This window comes from Tachysurus vachellii, chromosome 21 (genome assembly GCF_030014155.1).
Source record: "Tachysurus vachellii isolate PV-2020 chromosome 21, HZAU_Pvac_v1, whole genome shotgun sequence".
In the NCBI taxonomy this organism is placed as follows: Eukaryota; Metazoa; Chordata; class Actinopteri; order Siluriformes; family Bagridae; genus Tachysurus; species Tachysurus vachellii.
Window position 1 is genome coordinate 15,160,562 of NC_083480.1, and position 17,750 is coordinate 15,178,311.

Here is a 17,750-nt window from a genome sequence, read left to right on the forward strand (position 1 = left end):
ACTGCACGATTTAATGTCTAAGTGGTTTTGTTTTCTTACGTTTATTTATTACATAAAGAGTTTTCTTCGCGTGGAAATATGTAATAACTGTATTCTTTGAGAAATGTGACTTAAATAAAGATAACTAGAATATATAAAAAAGTCAGTCTAAGTACTAATGAACCAACTGGATGATTAAAACTCTAGAAAAAGATTTATTAATGAACCATAATTACTGAAAATGTTTGAGTTCAGTATTTAATGCAGTAAAGAGTAAAATACCAAACACAGAATCGTCTGTGATTTGAATAAAGAGTTTATTTAGTTTTTATCCAAAGCATGAAGATGAAAGAAAAAAAAAAACCAAAAACAAAAACCCAAGTAAACGACTCGTTATAACATGAAAGAAAGTAAAAAAGAAAGGAAAGAAAATGATGCACCAGTTTAGAATCAGAAAAAAAAAAAAATGACATAAAACATTGATAAGGAAAAATGCTTCACTATCTAGGTGGCAGGAACTGAGAACAAAGAAAGAAAATTAATATGTAGCATGTTCTTATTATTGATATTATACACTCATCATATTATACAGTGGTTTTTAGCCTTCACCTATCAGCTAAAAGTAAACAGAGAGAAAGAGAGAGAGAGAATTAAAAGTGCAGATGCTTTAGCTGAGCATACTGTAATGATAAAATAAGAATAAAACAAGAAATGATCAGAGGCGGTCTATAAGCTACAAACTGTTTTTCAGTAATCCTGTGTGTGTGTGTGTGTGTGTGTGTGTGTTTGAAGCTTTTCTCCACCTCAGTGCCTGTACCAGCTGACAGTAGGAAGCACACGTCTGCAGATCAGAGAGACTTCACACGTCTCTGTTTCCATATCCAGCATCTTCATGTCATTTGTCACGGTCATTTTAAATTATTTAAATACCACAAACATATACGCATATATATATATACACTGTTCTAAAGAAACCTTAAAAGGCAGTGAATCATCAGATTACTGCTCAGGATTAAACAGAAAATCGGACACATGTAACGGCACGTCTGTGGGGGTTCAGAGGCTCGGAGGCTGTGATGTTAAGTGGAGACGTGTGCAGGCTGCTCCAGGGTCTTCAAATCATTCAGAAAACTGGATGGAGTCAGGATGTGGGATGAACCTGGAACCAAGAGGAGATCATGTTTAAACCTTACAACATATAAAACATATATTAGCCTTTTATTCCAGAGGAAATAACTGTGTCTATATTGCGTTACTCACACACTCCTAATAGGTGTGCGCTTGGGTGCAAAAGTTTGTACACCCGAACTCTATTTCCCTTATCTTTTTTGTGTGTGTGTTTGCGGGGGGCTACACAAATGTACAATTTCACCACCTTGTTTGTATTGAAAAACAAACACACAGACACACAGAGACGCACAGGCGCGCACACAGGCACAGGCGCGCACATGGGCACAGGCGCGCACACGGGCACAGGCGCGCACACGGGCACAGGCACAAATAGAGAATAAGATAAAATGGCAGGAAAGATGTTTTGATTTTATAGATCAGCACATGAGGCCATAAATCAACCCACCAATCAGGACCTCCCATTTGCCATCAGTGCCGCGGGTGACCTCATAAGCCGAGCGCATCTCTGAGTGTGTGACTCCTCCGATCACAAAGACGATGAGCCGGGGGCCGCTGCGGTACTCCGTCGTTGCCTTGTTCTTGTGCCAGTGTCCGAACCGTGCGCTGCTGGGGTTTGATTTAACATCACAAAGAGAAAATAAACACCACAATCATCTGATTTACTGCACAAAAATGAATATGTGAGAGTTTTAATGAATAGTACGTTTTCAGGACAGAGGAATTCACACTCCAACACGACAAGCTGGGTTTTGTGTGGTATTAAAGTGTGAACTCAGACGTTAACCAGTGTGTGAAATGAAGTGTGTGAGTGACACAGTGCTTGTACCTCACTACGGTCTGTTGGGTACTGATGGGCGCAGGATCTGAGAGGAACGGCCACTGCTTCCTGTCCAGCTTGTCCTCGATGATGTTCTGAAAAGAAATAAAGTTTGGGAAGATTTTACTTGTGTCTCAGAGCTGTTTTTTGCTACAATCTTCTGACACTTCCGCTATGACACGTATATAAACCATTTCTCAGACCTCCATGACGTCTTTGAGGACGGGGGTCCAGCGGGAGAGCTGGTATGTGTCTCCGATCCGCTCTTTCCTCTCTGGCAGAGATTTCCCAGCATTAGCACCCTGTAAAGCACAACAGGAAGTTAACATCCCTTGTGGCGAGTGAAGACATGGAGCAGGCGTGGACTGGACGGATGGTGAAACTCACCCCGGTGATGATGGGGCAGCCGAGGTGCTGCAGGTTGGTGATAATGGTGCTGTTCTCCTGGACGTTAGCATGCTGGATGAGCTTTGTCAGGTTCTCTTCAGCGATGCCTGCAGGAATTAAATCACCATTAAACCACCGCAGCCTCAAATCACAGTTTGATATCAACGCCCTCTTTTTAACACCACTGTTTCTATAGTAACAGTTCATTCACTCTGACTTGTAGCCTACAATCTTTCTCTTAAAGAGTTAAAGGGGCCACTTGTAATATTGATTAAAAACGTTTTAAGAATTGCATACTGCAGCTTTAATTGTGATAGCTACTTTAAAGTTTTTGTCAATTTCTTGGCAATATTTATGATACAAATAGAATTTTATTTAGCAAAATACGATGATATGACCTTGTTCAAGAATCTAATTTTAAAGATTCATTTTAGATTTTGTAATAAATAATGCAAGAAGACAAAAACAAATAATGTAAATAAAGTACAAACACTCTTATGGCTTGTATAATCTAACACAATAAAGCTGGGGTGCCAATACTTTTAAAGCACAGAACGAACACACCCATCTCCACTCACACTCTAACTAGTAATCTCTTAATAAACTACAGTGTGTGTGTGTGTGTACGCGTGTGAGATAAAGCTTGTGCAGTGTCTTCTTGCACTTTAACACGCCAGTGAAGCCACAGAGGAAGTTGTACCCTTTTTCTTGTAAAAGATGTACAGCAGGATGATGCGGATTTTATCGTAGGGTTGAATCTCCGTGTTCAGCAGGACAGGAACGATGCTCTTCATGGCGTCTTTAAGTGGCTCACCCTCTGCGTTGGAGCCCATGGCCAAATCCTGAACACAAAAAAAAAAAAACAACACTAACATCACAAGCTGTTTGTATGTCACATACAAGAGACTCACACAGTGGGGAAAGAAAAAGGGCTGTCCACAACAATCTGTCAAAACCACCGTGATGTTTGAACAGCACTGCAATATCCTGTTTATAACACACTGACACTGTTTGTTTCAAACACTACATTTGTTCAGAGACCAGCAGCTAAAACCAGCAGCAAGACAGCTAACATTATAGTGTATGATCAAAACCAGTAGCTAACATTATAGTGTATGATCAAAACCAGTAGCTAACATGATAGTGTATGATCAAAACCAGTAGCTAACATGATAATGTACGATCAAAACCAGTAGCTAACATGATAATGTATGATCAAAACCAGTAGCTAACATGATAATGTATGATCAAAACCAGTAGCTAACATGATAATGTACGATCAAAACCAGTAGCTAACATGATAATGTATGATCAAAACCAGTAGCTAACATGATAAAGTACGATCAAAACCAGTAGCTAACTTTATAGTGTATGATCAAAAACAGTAGCTAACATTATAGTGTATGATCAAAACCAGTAGCTAACATGATAATGTACGATCAAAACCAGTAGCTAACATGATAATGTATGATCAAAACCAGTAGCTAACATGATAATGTACGATCAAAACCAGTAGCTAACATGATAATGTACGATCAAAACCAGTAGCTAACTTTATAGTGTATGAACAAAACCAGTAGATAACATGATACTGTATGAACAAAACCAGTAGCTAACATGATAGTGTATGAACAAAACCAGTAGCTAACATAATACTGTATGAACAAAACCAGTAGCTAACATGATAGTGTATGAACAAAACCAGTAGCTAACATGATAGTGTATGAACAAAACCAGTAGCTAACATGATAGTGTATGAACAAAACCAGTAGCTAACTTTATAGTGTATGAACAAAACCAGTAGCTAACATGATAATGTATGAACAAAACCAGTAGCTAACATGATAGTGTACGATCAAAACCAGTAGCTAACATGATAGTGTATGAACAAAACCAGTAGCTAACATAATACTGTATGAACAAAACCAGTAGCTAACTTTATAGTGTATGAACAAAACCAGTAGCTACCTTTATAGTGTATGAACAAAACCAGTAGCTAACATGATAATGTATGAACAAAACCAGTAGCTAACATGATAGTGTATAAAACTAACCATTATATATCATGAAAAACCTGAGTCATGGTTGCTAGTCAAACAACTAACATTAGGCTAAGTATTAGTCTGAGTAATTCAACCTGCTTCTCTAGCATGTTAGCGGTTTTCAGCATGTTAGCTGAACATACATTTATTTATTATATTGCAGCAAGTTAGCGAATATCAAGCATTTATACTGGCTAATAAAAACCAGTAGCTAGGTCTCTAGTAAGCTAGCTATCGAGTACATTGTGTAAAATAGATGCCAGGTTTAGCACCAAGCCTGCTGGCTAACTATTAGGCTAACTATTTAGCTAACTAAGTCCTTCTCAAGGAAGCTAAATATAGCTGATGATAAACTAATAATAATAACAACAACAACAATAATAATAATTCTAGTGATAAAGCTAATTTTCAGCTCTGTGTAACTAATCTTTGTGTGTTTGTTGTTAAGGGAAAGATAAATGTAAATATAGCTTTTTTTTTTTTAATCTAGCTTTTAAAAGCACAGTTTTCTTTTCTCTTCAGAAAGCAGCAGGTGTTTGCGGTTTAGGACAGACACAGGAAGTGATATCAGAGGCATAAGTCGTACAGGACGGTGGTCAGGACGAGGTGTAATTAGGAAGCGTTGAGTAAACAGGTATGTTTAAGTAACCATCGCTAACCTGCTCCACTTCACACAGTTTATCCAGAGAGGATTTGAATTTCTTCATGCAGGCGTCAGCCAGGTTCAGATGAGTGGAGTACTGCAGAACAAAACACACTCATTAACACACACACACACGAGAGCACGGAGGAAAGCAGAGCGGTGCACTGATACACAACACTGACCAGACTCAGCTCTTTCTGGTACTGTGGCATCTTCTTCAGCATCTGAGATAGATCTTTCAGATTGGCCTAAAAAGGGGGGGGAAAAAAAAAAAAAAAAAAAAGCACCAGACAGACATCAGATGAACCATGATATTGTTCAGCCTCTGAAATCTACTTTAGTACTGGGCTGTGCTGTACTCTATGGCATGGCAACAACATAAGCATCATTAAATCCTGATGCAGTATAACAACCTCAGGCTTAAACAGATGATCGATTCATATGGTAACGATTCAATATCTGATGCTAAAACTGATGAACTTATTACAATACGATTCAATTCATAGCGAAATCTGTCTATATTTAACAATACCATTGAATCTGCTACAAAATGATTCATATGGAAATGATTCAATATTTTATGTATTTAATACCACAGAATCTGCAATGAATTGATTCAGATCATACCGTTACTGCTTGATATTGAACGAATGACACACAGCTCTGCAGTTAAATAATTTGATTCGTACAGTAATGATTCGATATTTAAGAATACCACTGATTCTGGTATAAAATGGTTCGATTCATATAGTAATAATTCAATATTTAACAATACCTCTGAATCTCCTATGATAGGATTCTATTCATACGGCAACGATTCAGTATTCGACAATACATCTGAATCTGCTACAACACGATTCATATCATATGGTAATAATTATTCGATATATATTTATACCTCTGAACCTGCCATGAAATGATTCAATTCGTAATGGCGGAGAATCAATTTTTAATGATACCAAATGAATCATCTACAATACAATATGATTCTTTTCTTAAAATGATCGAGCTATGATTCCCAAACATGTCCCACATTAAAACATATTCAAAAGGACGCAACATGTTTTTTTAAGCCTTTCTTCCAAATTCTGATTCTGATACATTACAAATGTCTATTGTATCACATCTGCATTGTCTTGTATAGTCTGAATTATCTTGTCTTGTATAGTATAGTGTTATTTATGTCTGCACTTTTGAGTCACAAACAGCTGGAACCAAATTCCTTGTGTGTGTCAACACACTTGGCTAATAAACCTGATTCTGAAATGATATCAGACGCCACATGATGTGTTTAAACGTGAAACTCTTTACCTTGTCTGTGTTCATCCTCTTACTTTCACAGAAGGTACGCAGCAGCTCAGTCACTTTCCTGAAAGCAGGCCAGGGTTTTGTTTTAGAATAAGGGATGGGTAATTAGTGCTTTTAATAGTGTGAACTTTGATAAATGTGTGAGTGTGTGTGTGAGTGAGCGAGTGAGTGTGTGTGCGAGTGAGTGAGTGTGTGTGCGTGAGTGAGTGAGTGAGTGAGTGAGTGAGTGTGTGCGCGATTGAGTGAGTGAGTGAGTGTGTACGCGATTGAGTGAGTGAGTGAGTGTGTGCGCGATTGAGTAAGTGAGTGAGTGAGTAAGTGAGTGAGTGAGTGTGTGCGCGAGTGAGTGAGTGAGTGAGTGTGTGCGCGATTGAGTGAGTGAGTGTGTGCGCGAGTGAGTGAGTGTGTGCGCGATTGAGTGAGTGAGTGAGTGTGTGCGCGAGTGAGTGAGTGAGTGAGTGTGTGCGCGAGTGAGTGAGTGAGTGTGTGCGCGAGTGAGTGAGTGAGTGAGTGAGTGAGTGAGTGTGTGTGTGCGCGAGTGAGTGAGTGCGCGTGAGTGAGTGAGTGAGTGAGTGTGTGCGTGAGTGAGTGCGCGAGTGAGTGAGTGAGTGTGTGCGCGCGAGTGAGTGAGTGAGTGAGTGAGTGTGTGTGCGAGTGAGAGAGTGAGTGTGCGAGTGAGAGAGTGAGTGAGTGTGCGAGTGAGAGAGTGAGTGTGTGTGCGAGTGAGAGAGTGAGTGTGTGAGTGAGTGAGTGAGTGAGTGAATGAGGGAGCGTGCGTGCGAGCGAGCGAGCGAGCGAGTGAGCGTGCGTGCGAGCGAGCGTGCGTGCGAGTGAGTGAGCGTGCGTGCGAGTGAGCGAGCGAGTGAGAGAGCGTGCGTGCGAGTGAGTGAATGAGTGAGCGTGCGAGCGAGTGAGTGAGCGTGCGTGCGAGTGAACGTGCGTGCGAGTGAGCGTGCGTGCGAGTGAGCGTGCGTGTCTGTGTACGAGTAAGTGAGTGTGAGTGTCTGTGTACGAGTAAGTGAGTGTCTGTGTACGAGTGAGTGAGTGAGTGTGTATCTGTGAGTGAGCGAGTGCGTGTCTGTGAGCGAGTGCGTGTCTGTGAGCGAGTGCGTGTCTGTGAGCGAGTGCGTGTCTGTGAGCGAGTGCGTGTCTGTGGGCGAGTGCGTGTCTGTGGGCGAGTGCGTGTCTGTGGGCGAGTGCGTGAGTGTGCGTGTCTGTGGGCGAGTGCGTGTCTGTGGGCGAGTGCGTGTCTGTGGGCGAGTGCGTGTCTGTGGGCGAGTGCGTGTCTGTGAGCGAGTGCGTGAGTGTGCGTGTCTGTGGGCGAGTGCGTGTCTGTGAGCGAGTGCGTGAGTGTGCGTGTCTGTGGGCGAGTGCGTGTCTGTGGGCGAGTGCGTGTCTGTGGGCGAGTGCGTGTCTGTGGGCGAGTGCGTGTCTGTGGGCGAGTGCGTGTCTGTGGGCGAGTGCGTGTCTGTGGGCGAGTGCGTGTCTGTGGGCGAGTGCGTGTCTGTGGGCGAGTGCGTGTCTGTGAGCGAGTGCGTGTCTGTGAGTGAGTGAGTGTCTGAGTGCTCTTACTTGGAGACATCTGCAATATGCATGTGTCTGAGCTGCACCCACAGCTCATCGTCCTCGTCTAGCAGAACCTCCTTCATCTTGTTGTCCCCGAGCCCCGTTGTTTCGTACCTGTGAGAAGACCAACATAGAGTTTACAGCACCACCACTTCATCATGTAGAGATCAGGTCACTTAACGTTACAAAAGCTTTGCCACGATTGAGCAACGCAGCGTTAATCACTTCACACTGTTACTGCATTTTATCATAAATCATTAACCTGATTTAGCTGCTTTCTGAATTCGTCTCGCAGCAAAAGCTCCAATAAGGTTTAGCTTTTTACACAAAAAACCCACATTTAATACAAAATATTCTGACACCATTAAACATCTTAGCCATCATAGCTACTAAAATATTTTATAGATTTTAATAGATTTAGTTTTAATTCCTGGTAAAACATGTCTGCTGTGTTTAAAAATCTTTTCCTGAGCAAACCGTCACTCACTTGTAGATATCCTGATCGACGTCCAGCATGTCGTAAACCATAGCCTGAAACGTGAGCTCATGCAGGATGGGAGAGATGGGATCATAGCCACGGTCCACGATCAGCAGCTGGGAGCGAGCTTTATCTGTGCCCTGCCATCAAACACGCAGTAAAACCATCACAACACACGTCAGGCACGTTAACAAGCACAGGCTATGTGCTAACTCACTAAAACAATGCATCCCAAGATCTACATTTAGATCATTAAATACTCAATTCTGATTGGTCAGGAGCAGCAAATCTTATGAGCCGTGATTCTGGCGAAGATTTGCCTGCATCTATACGGGAGGTCTGACTAAGAAAAAAAAAAAAAAGCATATTTCTTACGGTCACGGCCTTCGTTCTCGGTATATATTTACGTCTTCTTTCTCTTTCTGATACGTTACCGTTTCTATAGTAACAGCTCATTCAGAGGGGATAATCCATATAACTGACTCTAATTAGCACACATGCACTGGAGCTCGGTGTTGTATGTAGTGTCATTCCATAAGTGTAATACGAGAGGGGAAAAAACAGAGAAGCGGGTGTGGGAACTACCGTAGAAGTCACGTATGTTGTGGAACACTGCACAACATTAAATGGAAGAAAGAGAAAGGAAAAAAAAAAAAAAATCATGTGATCATTAGCAAGCAAGCTGCTATGGTATAAGAGGAACAGAAGACTTCAAGAAGTGATGCAAATGGAAAAATACTCATTTTCATTTACGACACTATCCGTGTGACTTACATTTTTATACACCTGAGCAATTGAAGGTTAAGGGCCTTGCTCAGGGGCCCCGCATTGGCAGTATGGTGGACCTGGGACTCAAACTTACAACCTTCCGATCTGTCGTCCAGCACCGTGACCTCGGCTCGGTTACCTTCCCATAACAGCACACCCTCGAGTGATCTGTTCCTTAAATCACGACGGCGCTAACAACACGGCGTACAGATGAAAAGCGGAGTATGATTTTAAAGTGACGTGACGTGACGTGACGCATGCATCCTGAACGCGGAGGCTGTTTAACAAACATATTAAAAATAAAGATGATGAGAAAGCCAGCGAGAGAAAGAAGGAGCAAAAGCAAGCGGCGCCTGCTCAGATACGCACCTTTAGCTCAGGAAAGTATCAGCTTGAGAAGAAGAATGAGAAGAAAAAAAAAGAGAAAGAAAGAAAAAGGAGAGTATAAGACAGCATAAGAAGATCAGAAAATAAAGGCAGAAAGAAGAAAATGCTTTTGTTAAAATCACAGATCATTTTGATGTTCTGATCATCCATCAGTCAAAAGAGTCAGCATGTGATCAGTCGTGGTCGTGTACAGACGGTCTGAGCGTCTCACCTCTCCCATGCTCGGGTTGTCGGCTTTGTGTGCGTTTAATCGGTCCAGCACCATCTCAGCCAGCGCAAAATTCTCCTTCGGACCCCTGAGAAAAGCCGAGACGTGAAATACAGTACTACTGGATTCAGGTACAGAGAGGAGGCTATATAAATCTGGCACAATACATTTCACATTATATTCATAGAAAAAAAATACTAGCTTTAAATGATTTAATTAAATTGCCAAATAAAACGGATTTCTCTTCCCAAATCGTATACATCTTATATCCCTAATGAACAAGCCTGAGGTGACTGAGGCGACTGTGGTGAGGAAAAACTCCCTTAGATGGAAGAGGAAGAAACCTTGAGAAGAACCAGACTCAAAAGTCAACCTCATACTCATTTGGATGACACTGGAGGGAGTGATTATAAACTGTTAACAGAGTGTTATTATGAATAATGTCCTTTCTACAGTCAAATGTCCTTTACACATATACAGACAATATTTACTCCAGTCCTTTACAGTACAACTTATTTAACTACTGAGAAAAAAAAGATTTCCAGCTGAAGTTAAAGCTGGGAGTGAAAGAGGAATAGTGAGTGTACGTACTGGCGGTAACGGATGGCCGGATATTCTTTCAGCGTGTCGCACAGCGTGGCGATCTGCTCGGCCACCACCTCCATCATTTTGGACTGCTCGTCCATGTTCGTCCTAGTGGGGCTGTAGAAAGAGTGCAGCAAACTGGGATCGTCCATAATAAACACCTACAAGAAGCCACACACACACACACACACACACACACACACACACAGCCATTATACATACACAAACAAATCAGTCAGGATATGCAACATATCACAATACTAACAGTATTAGGATATTTCTACAGTATAAGACGTGGCTCATGATGTATAACAACCTACCAGCAAATCGGCAGTGACGTCTTAAAAAAATTACGGGTCATTTATTTTTAAAAACACACGGAGTAACCTAAAGAAATATCCAACATACAGACACCCAAGATGGATGAATGCGATGAATTTTATACTTTTACACATATACACTAGTTAAATATGTGCAACTGTGCAGAAAAGTGCACTGTGATGTAATAAATCAAAATAATAATCATAATAGACACTGACATTTTGTAGCATATGAAGCTTGTGACATTCGTGCATTAGAGCCGCAGGGTCTGGCTTCAGCCCATGTTAAACTAGACTTGTTAATGTGTTTTACTGACGCTGGCTCACACAAAGGAAGGAGGCGGGGCCTAAAACTGCACATGAGACGCGATTCAGCTGTTCACATGCTCTGTACCTTGCATTTTTCACAGGGCCTCACTAAACAGACACAAACTTCAGAATAACAAAGCGCACGTGAGTAAAATGCTCTGAAATAAAAAGGAAGAGAAATCACACACCTGGGATTCGTACGGTAAGAAAGCGACGTTGATTTCCTTCAGCGTCTTGGTGACTTTTGAGACTCTGGACCTCCCGATTTCGGCAAAAAGTCCGTCTGGACAAGCTTAAGGTCGGGACAGACAGACACGTGAGACTCAGACACACTGCTAATAATCAGAACACTTAGGAGAATAAAGTGTGTGTGATGAGATGAAGTGAAGTTAATGTAACACCATCAGAATGAACAGCATGGGTTTTATTTCTCTGTAACCACAGAAACTAGACAACACTTATTACAGTTATTAACGTATTAAACACCAGACTGTGTTGTCTTACTGTCGGTGAAGAAGATATGTGCAGCCTTGTACGTGAAAGCAGAGTCTTTGAAATCGCTGATCAGAGCCTGAACTGACTGCAGGGAGAAAAGAAAACAATGAGTGGATAATAATAAAGAGGAAAGAATGGAAAACTTCTATGTAATACAGTTAGTAAAGCGTGTGAAGGAAGGGAATGAAGGATGCATGCCTTTGGCACAGGAGAAATAAGGTAGATGGCCTCCAGACTAGAGATGGGCTCTCTCCGCTTGCTAATGTCCTCCACGACTGAAAGAAACAATAACGAGGAGACACGGATTTAGACAGTGTGAGAACTCCGATCCAGACTACAGAGTGCAGAGAAAAGACAAGAAAAGTGCTGATCTAGAACACTGAAATAAAATGACTTTAATCATATAAGCATTACAAATTAAAGAGCTCATCTGCATTTTGGATAATTTCATCCAAGATATTAAACAAAGTAGAGCTAATTTAATAATAATAATAATAATAATAATAATTTAAATAAATAAATAAATAAATAATAAGGAGATTGATTCATGGTTATAATTTAAGTAAATGTATTATCCTTTTAAATAATAATTATTAATAATAATAATCATAATAATAAACAAAGAAAAACAAAAATATTTAATTAATTCATTATATATTGTTTTTATGCAAGTAAATTCATTTCATTTTGTATATTATTTTTCTTTTTAAATAATTAATAATCATAATAATCATTAAAAAAAAAAAAAAAAATAATAATAATAATAATAATAATAATAATAATTAAAATAAATAAATAATAAGGAGATTGATTCATGGTTATAATTTAAGTAAATGTATTATCCTTTTAAATAATAATTATTAATAATAATAATCATAATAATAAACAAAGAAAAACAAAAATATTTAATTAATTCATTATATATTGTTTTTATGCAAGTAAATTCATTTCATTTTGTATATTATTTTTCTTTTTAAATAATTAATAATCATATAATCATTAAAAAATAAAATAAATAAATAATAATAATAATAATAATAATAATAATAATAATAATAACAACAAGGAGATTTATTCATGGTTATAATTTAAGTAAATTAAATAATTATAAATAATAATAATAATAATAATAATAATAATAATAATAAATAGTTATAATTTAAGTAAATGCATATTTGCATAGTTTTATTTGTATACATTTCTTTCCCTGAGACATTGTTTATCTGTAGAAACGTGACTTCACATGAACTTTACTCACTAGTAACACCTTCAGCCATGATGTCAGACATCTTACAGCATGAGGACAGAATCCGCATGCTCATGTGATCCACAATAAGTACCTTAATAAATAAATACATACATGACTGTTAGTGACTGAAACTAATCACATGACCAAAAACTACTGCAAGAATTAAACCCAGGAAAAGTTACCTTCCACTCCCCATCTTTCTTCACACTCTTCAGGACTCCATTGAGGATTTCTTACAAACAAACAAACAGGGAGAGAAATAAAAGCCACGTTGTTAATGCAGGTTAATTTCCTGATACAGGCTGAAGTTTTTTCTAAGCAATAACAGAAAAAGTGAGTAAAGAAGAGTTTCAGAGATTAAAGACAATGACTATTTGTGCATATAAAGGTGAACAACACAATATCATGACGATCCTCTACTCAGTAGACAACAATGGATCATGATCGTCAGTTTTAACAGAGCTGGAACCTTAATGTTATAATCGACATACACAACAGCCCATGTGTAAGGTTGGGGGGGGAGAGAGAGAGAGAGAGAGAGAGAGAGAGAGAGAGACTCAGCCCATATGTAAGGTGGAGAGAGAAAGAAACACACGAGAGAGAGAGACACAGTGAGTCAGCCCATATGTAAGGTGAAGAAAGACACAGAGAGAGACACAGCCCATATGTAAGGCGGAGAGAAAGACACACAGAGAGACACAGCCCATATGTAAGGCGGAGAGAAAGACACACAGAGAGACACAGCCCATATGTAAGGCGGAGAGAAAGACACACAGAGAGACACAGCCCATATGTAAGGCGGAGAGAAAGACACACAGAGAGAGAGACACAGACACAAAGACAGACACTGCCCATATGTGAGGTGGAGAGAGACACAGAGAGAAACACAGCCCATATGTAAGGTGGAGAGAGAGAGACACAGAAAGAGACAACCTATATGTAAGGTGGAGAGAGAGACACAGAGACAGACACAGCCCATATGTAAAGGTGGAGAGAGAGAGACACAGCCTATATGTAAGGTGGAAAGACAGACACAGAGAGAGACACAGAGAGAGACTCAGCCCATACGTTAGGTTGAGAGAGAGACACAGCCCATATGTAAGGTGGAGAGAGAGAGAGAGACACAGAGAGACTCAGCCCATACGTTAGGTTGAGAGAGAGACAGAGACACAGCCCATATGTAAGGTGGAGAGAGAGAGACACAGCCTATATGTAAGGTGGAAAGACAGACACAGAGAGAGACACAGAGAGAGACTCAGCCCATACGTTAGGTTGAGAGAGAAACACAGCCCATATGTAAGGTGGAGAGAGAGAGACACAGAGAGACTCAGCCCATACGTTAGGTTGAGAGAGAGACAGACACAGCCCATATGTAAGGTGGAGAGAGAGAGACACAGAGAGAGACTCAGCCCATATGTAAGGTGGAGAGAGAGAGACAGAGACAGACACAGCCCATATGTAAGGTGGAGAGAGAGACACAGAGACAGACACAGCCCATATGTAAGGTGGAGAGGGAGACACAGAGACAGACACAGCCCATATGTAAGGTGGAGAGAGAGACACAGAGACAGACACAGCCCATATGTAAGGTGGAGAGAGAGACACAGAGACAGACACAGCCCATATGTAAGGTGGAGAGAGAGAGACACAGAGACACAGCCCATATGTAAGGTGGAGAGAGAGAGACACAGCCCATATGTAAGGTGGAGAGAGAGAGAGAGAGAGACAGAGAGACAGCCCATATGTAAGGTGGAGAGAGACACAGACAGAAGAGAGAGACACAGCCCATATGTAAGGTGGAGAGAGAGAGACACAGCCCATATGTAAGGTGGAGAGAGAGAGACACAGCCCATATGTAAGGTGGAGAGAGAGACACAGAGAGAGACACAGCCCATATGTAAGGTGGAGAGAGAGAGAGACACAGCCCATATGTAAGGTGGAGAGAGAGAGACACAGCCCATATGTAAGGTGGAGAGAGAGAGACACAGCCCATATGTAAGGTGGAGAGAGAGAGACACAGCCCATATGTAAGGTGGAGAGAGAGAGACACAGCCCATATGTAAGGTGGAGAGAGAGACACAGAGAGAGACACAGCCCATATGTAAGGCAGAGAGAGAGAGAGAGAGAGAGAGAGAGAGAGAGAGAGAGAGAGAGAGAGAGAGAGACAGACAGCCCATATGTAAGGTGGTGAGAGACTCAGACATAAGAGAGAGACTCAGACAGAAGAGAGAGACACAGACAGAAGAGAGAGACACAGACAGAAGAGAGAGACTCAGCCCATATGTAAGGTGGAGAGAGAGACACAGAGAGAGACACAGCCCATATGTAAGGTGGAGAGAGAGACACAGAGACAGACACAGCCCATATGTAAGGTGGAGAGAGAGACACAGACAGACACAGCCCATATGTAAGGTGGAGAGAGAGACACAGAGACAGACACAGCCCATATGTAAGGTGGAGAGAGAGACACAGAGACAGACACAGCCCATATGTAAGGTGGAGAGAGAGACACAGACAGACACAGCCCATATGTAAGGTGGAGAGAGAGACACAGAGACAGACACAGCCCATATGTAAGGTGGAGAGAGAGACACAGAGACAGACACAGCCCATATGTAAGGTGGAGAGAGAGACACAGACAGACACAGCCCATATGTAAGGTGGAGAGAGAGACACAGAGACAGACACAGCCCATATGTAAGGTGGAGAGAGAGAGACACAGAGACACAGCCCATATGTAAGGTGGAGAGAGAGAGACACAGAGACACAGCCCATATGTAAGGTGGAGAGAGAGAGACACAGCCCATATGTAAGGTGGAGAGAGAGAGAGAGACAGAGAGACAGCCCATATGTAAGGTGGAGAGAGACACAGACAGAAGAGAGAGACACAGCCCATATGTAAGGTGGAGAGAGAGAGACACAGCCCATATGTAAGGTGGAGAGAGAGACACAGAGAGAGACACAGCCCATATGTAAGGCAGAGAGAGAGAGAGAGAGAGAGAGAGACAGCCCATATGTAAGGTGGAGAGAGACTCAGACAGAAGAGAGAGACACAGACAGAAGAGAGAGACACAGACAGAAGAGAGAGACTCAGCCCATATGTAAGGTGGAGAGAGAGACACAGAGAGAGACACAGCCCATATGTAAGGTGGAGAGACAGAGAGAGACACAGAGAGAGACACAGCCCATATGTAAGGCAGAGAGAGAGGGAGAGAGAGAGAGAGAGAGAGAGCCCATATGTAAGGTGGAGAGACAGAGAGAGACACAGAGAGAGACACAGCCCATATGTAAGGCAGAGAGAGAGACTCAGACAGGAGAGAGAGACTCAGACAGAAGAGAGAGACACAGACAGAAGAGAGAGACACAGTCAGAAGAGAGAGACTCAGACAGAAGAGAGAGACTCAGACAGAAGAGAGAGACTCAGACAGAAGAGAGAGACTCAGACAGAAGAGAGACACAGACAGAAGAGAGAGACACAGACAGAAGAGAGAGACACAGACAGAAGAGAGAGACAGACAGAAGAGAGAGACACAGACAGAAGAGAGAGACACAGACAGAAGAGAGAGACACAGACAGAAGAGAGAGACTCAGACAGAAGAGAGAGACTCAGACAGAAGAGAGAGACTCAGACAGAAGAGAGAGACTCAGACAGAAGAGAGAGACACAGACAGAAGAGAGAGACACAGACAGAAGAGAGAGACTCAGACAGAAGAGAGAGACTCAGACAGAAGAGAGAGACAGACAGAAGAGAGAGACACAGACAGAAGAGAGAGACTCAGACAGAAGAGAGAGACACAGACAGAAGAGAGAGACAGACAGAAGAGAGAGACAGACAGAAGAGAGAGACACAGACAGAAGAGAGAGACAGACAGAAGAGAGAGACTCAGACAGAAGAGAGAGACACAGCCCATATGTAAGGTGAAGGCTGATCACATGACTTCATCTGACAACAAATAAACCTCTCAGTAAATCTTACGCCTTCACACACACCGACCTTTAAACTGGCTACAAACAGTCAGGTAAATAAAGTGAATAAAATGTCTGAACACGAATCTGTTCTTTCTTAAGAAGAGGAAGAATCTTTACTTAGTCACAGCTTCCTAAATCCTACACGGAAGTTTCTTCCACTCTGCGTTATTGTGAACGACGCAAACTCTCTTCACTTCATCTCAATCTTCACTTTAAACAAACTAGCAGACCAACAAACGTCATAAAAACAACTCCGCACACATCAGACATTTACAAAACTCAACTTTATACTCGAACCATTTCAGAATAAACGTCTACTTACTTTCTCCCACCACCGCTTTGAGTCCAGTCGGAGCCATTTTGACACTTCCGTGTTGTCAAATTTCCACATCGGTCTGAAGGAAGCGACGTTAAAAGTCCTACACTACTTCCGGTTATTAACACGTACCCGGTTATTATTATATAATAAAAGTCAATATATCCGGTCAGTGAAAAAAAATAAATAACGAAAATCTGAATTAAAAATAAATTGATTATATATATTATATACACATTATAATAAATAATATATAATAAATAATAATATAATAAATAATATATATAATAATATACACTTAGGGGGGGGCACGGTGGCTTAGTGGTTAGCACGTTCGCCTCACACCTCCAGGGTCGGGGTTCGATTCCCACCTCCACCTTGTGTGTGTGGAGTTTGCATGTTCTCCCCGTGCCTCGGGGGTTTCCTCCGGGTACTCCGGTTTCCTCCCCCGGTCCAAAGACATGCATGGTAGGTTGATTGGCATCTCTGGAAAATTGTCCCTAGTGTGTGATTGCGTGAGTGAATGAATGAGTGTGTGTGTGTGCCCTGCGATGGGTTGGCACTCCGTCCAGGGTGTATCCTGCCTTGATGCCCGATGACGCCTGAGATAGGCACAGGCTCCCCGTGACCCGAGGTAGTTCGGATAAGCGGTAGAAAATGAATGAATGAATGAATATACACTTAACATACATCTGATGAACACCTAACATACACAGAACAAAACCTATTCTTACATTGTCTACAAGTACGCATTTATATTTTATTTTGCACATCTATATTTGAATTTGCACAT

General features: G+C 41.4%; 1 protein-coding gene across 1 annotated transcript; it reads right to left on the bottom strand.

Annotated features, from left to right (window-relative positions):
* Nucleotides 1-279: 279 nt before the first annotated feature.
* On the bottom strand, nt 280-17,067 carry stxbp2 (syntaxin binding protein 2). Its single transcript, XM_060897365.1, has 19 exons — nt 16,964-17,067; nt 12,855-12,904; nt 12,682-12,763; nt 11,622-11,698; nt 11,433-11,508; nt 11,117-11,220; nt 10,306-10,460; nt 9,718-9,802; nt 8,361-8,491; nt 7,880-7,987; nt 6,311-6,368; nt 5,182-5,247; nt 5,016-5,096; nt 3,015-3,156; nt 2,315-2,421; nt 2,131-2,229; nt 1,937-2,022; nt 1,556-1,716; nt 280-1,138 (listed from the first exon to the last, which is right to left on the bottom strand). Exons 1-19 carry the CDS (start codon nt 16,998-17,000, stop codon nt 1,059-1,061), a joined length of 1,785 nt encoding a protein of 594 aa, XP_060753348.1. The 5' UTR covers nt 17,001-17,067; the 3' UTR covers nt 280-1,058.
* Nucleotides 17,068-17,750: the final 683 nt, after the last annotated feature.

Coding starts and splice junctions, on each gene's coding strand:
- stxbp2 (XM_060897365.1), bottom strand. CDS start 17,000: ATGGCTCCGACTGGACTCAAAGCGGTGGTGGGAGAAA. Junction 11,221..11,432: donor ACATATCTTCTTCACCGACA/GTAAGACAACAC, acceptor CCCGACCTTAAG/CTTGTCCAGACGGACTTTTT. Junction 10,461..11,116: donor TCTTACCGTACGAATCCCAG/GTGTGTGATTTC, acceptor GGCTTCTTGTAG/GTGTTTATTATGGACGATCC.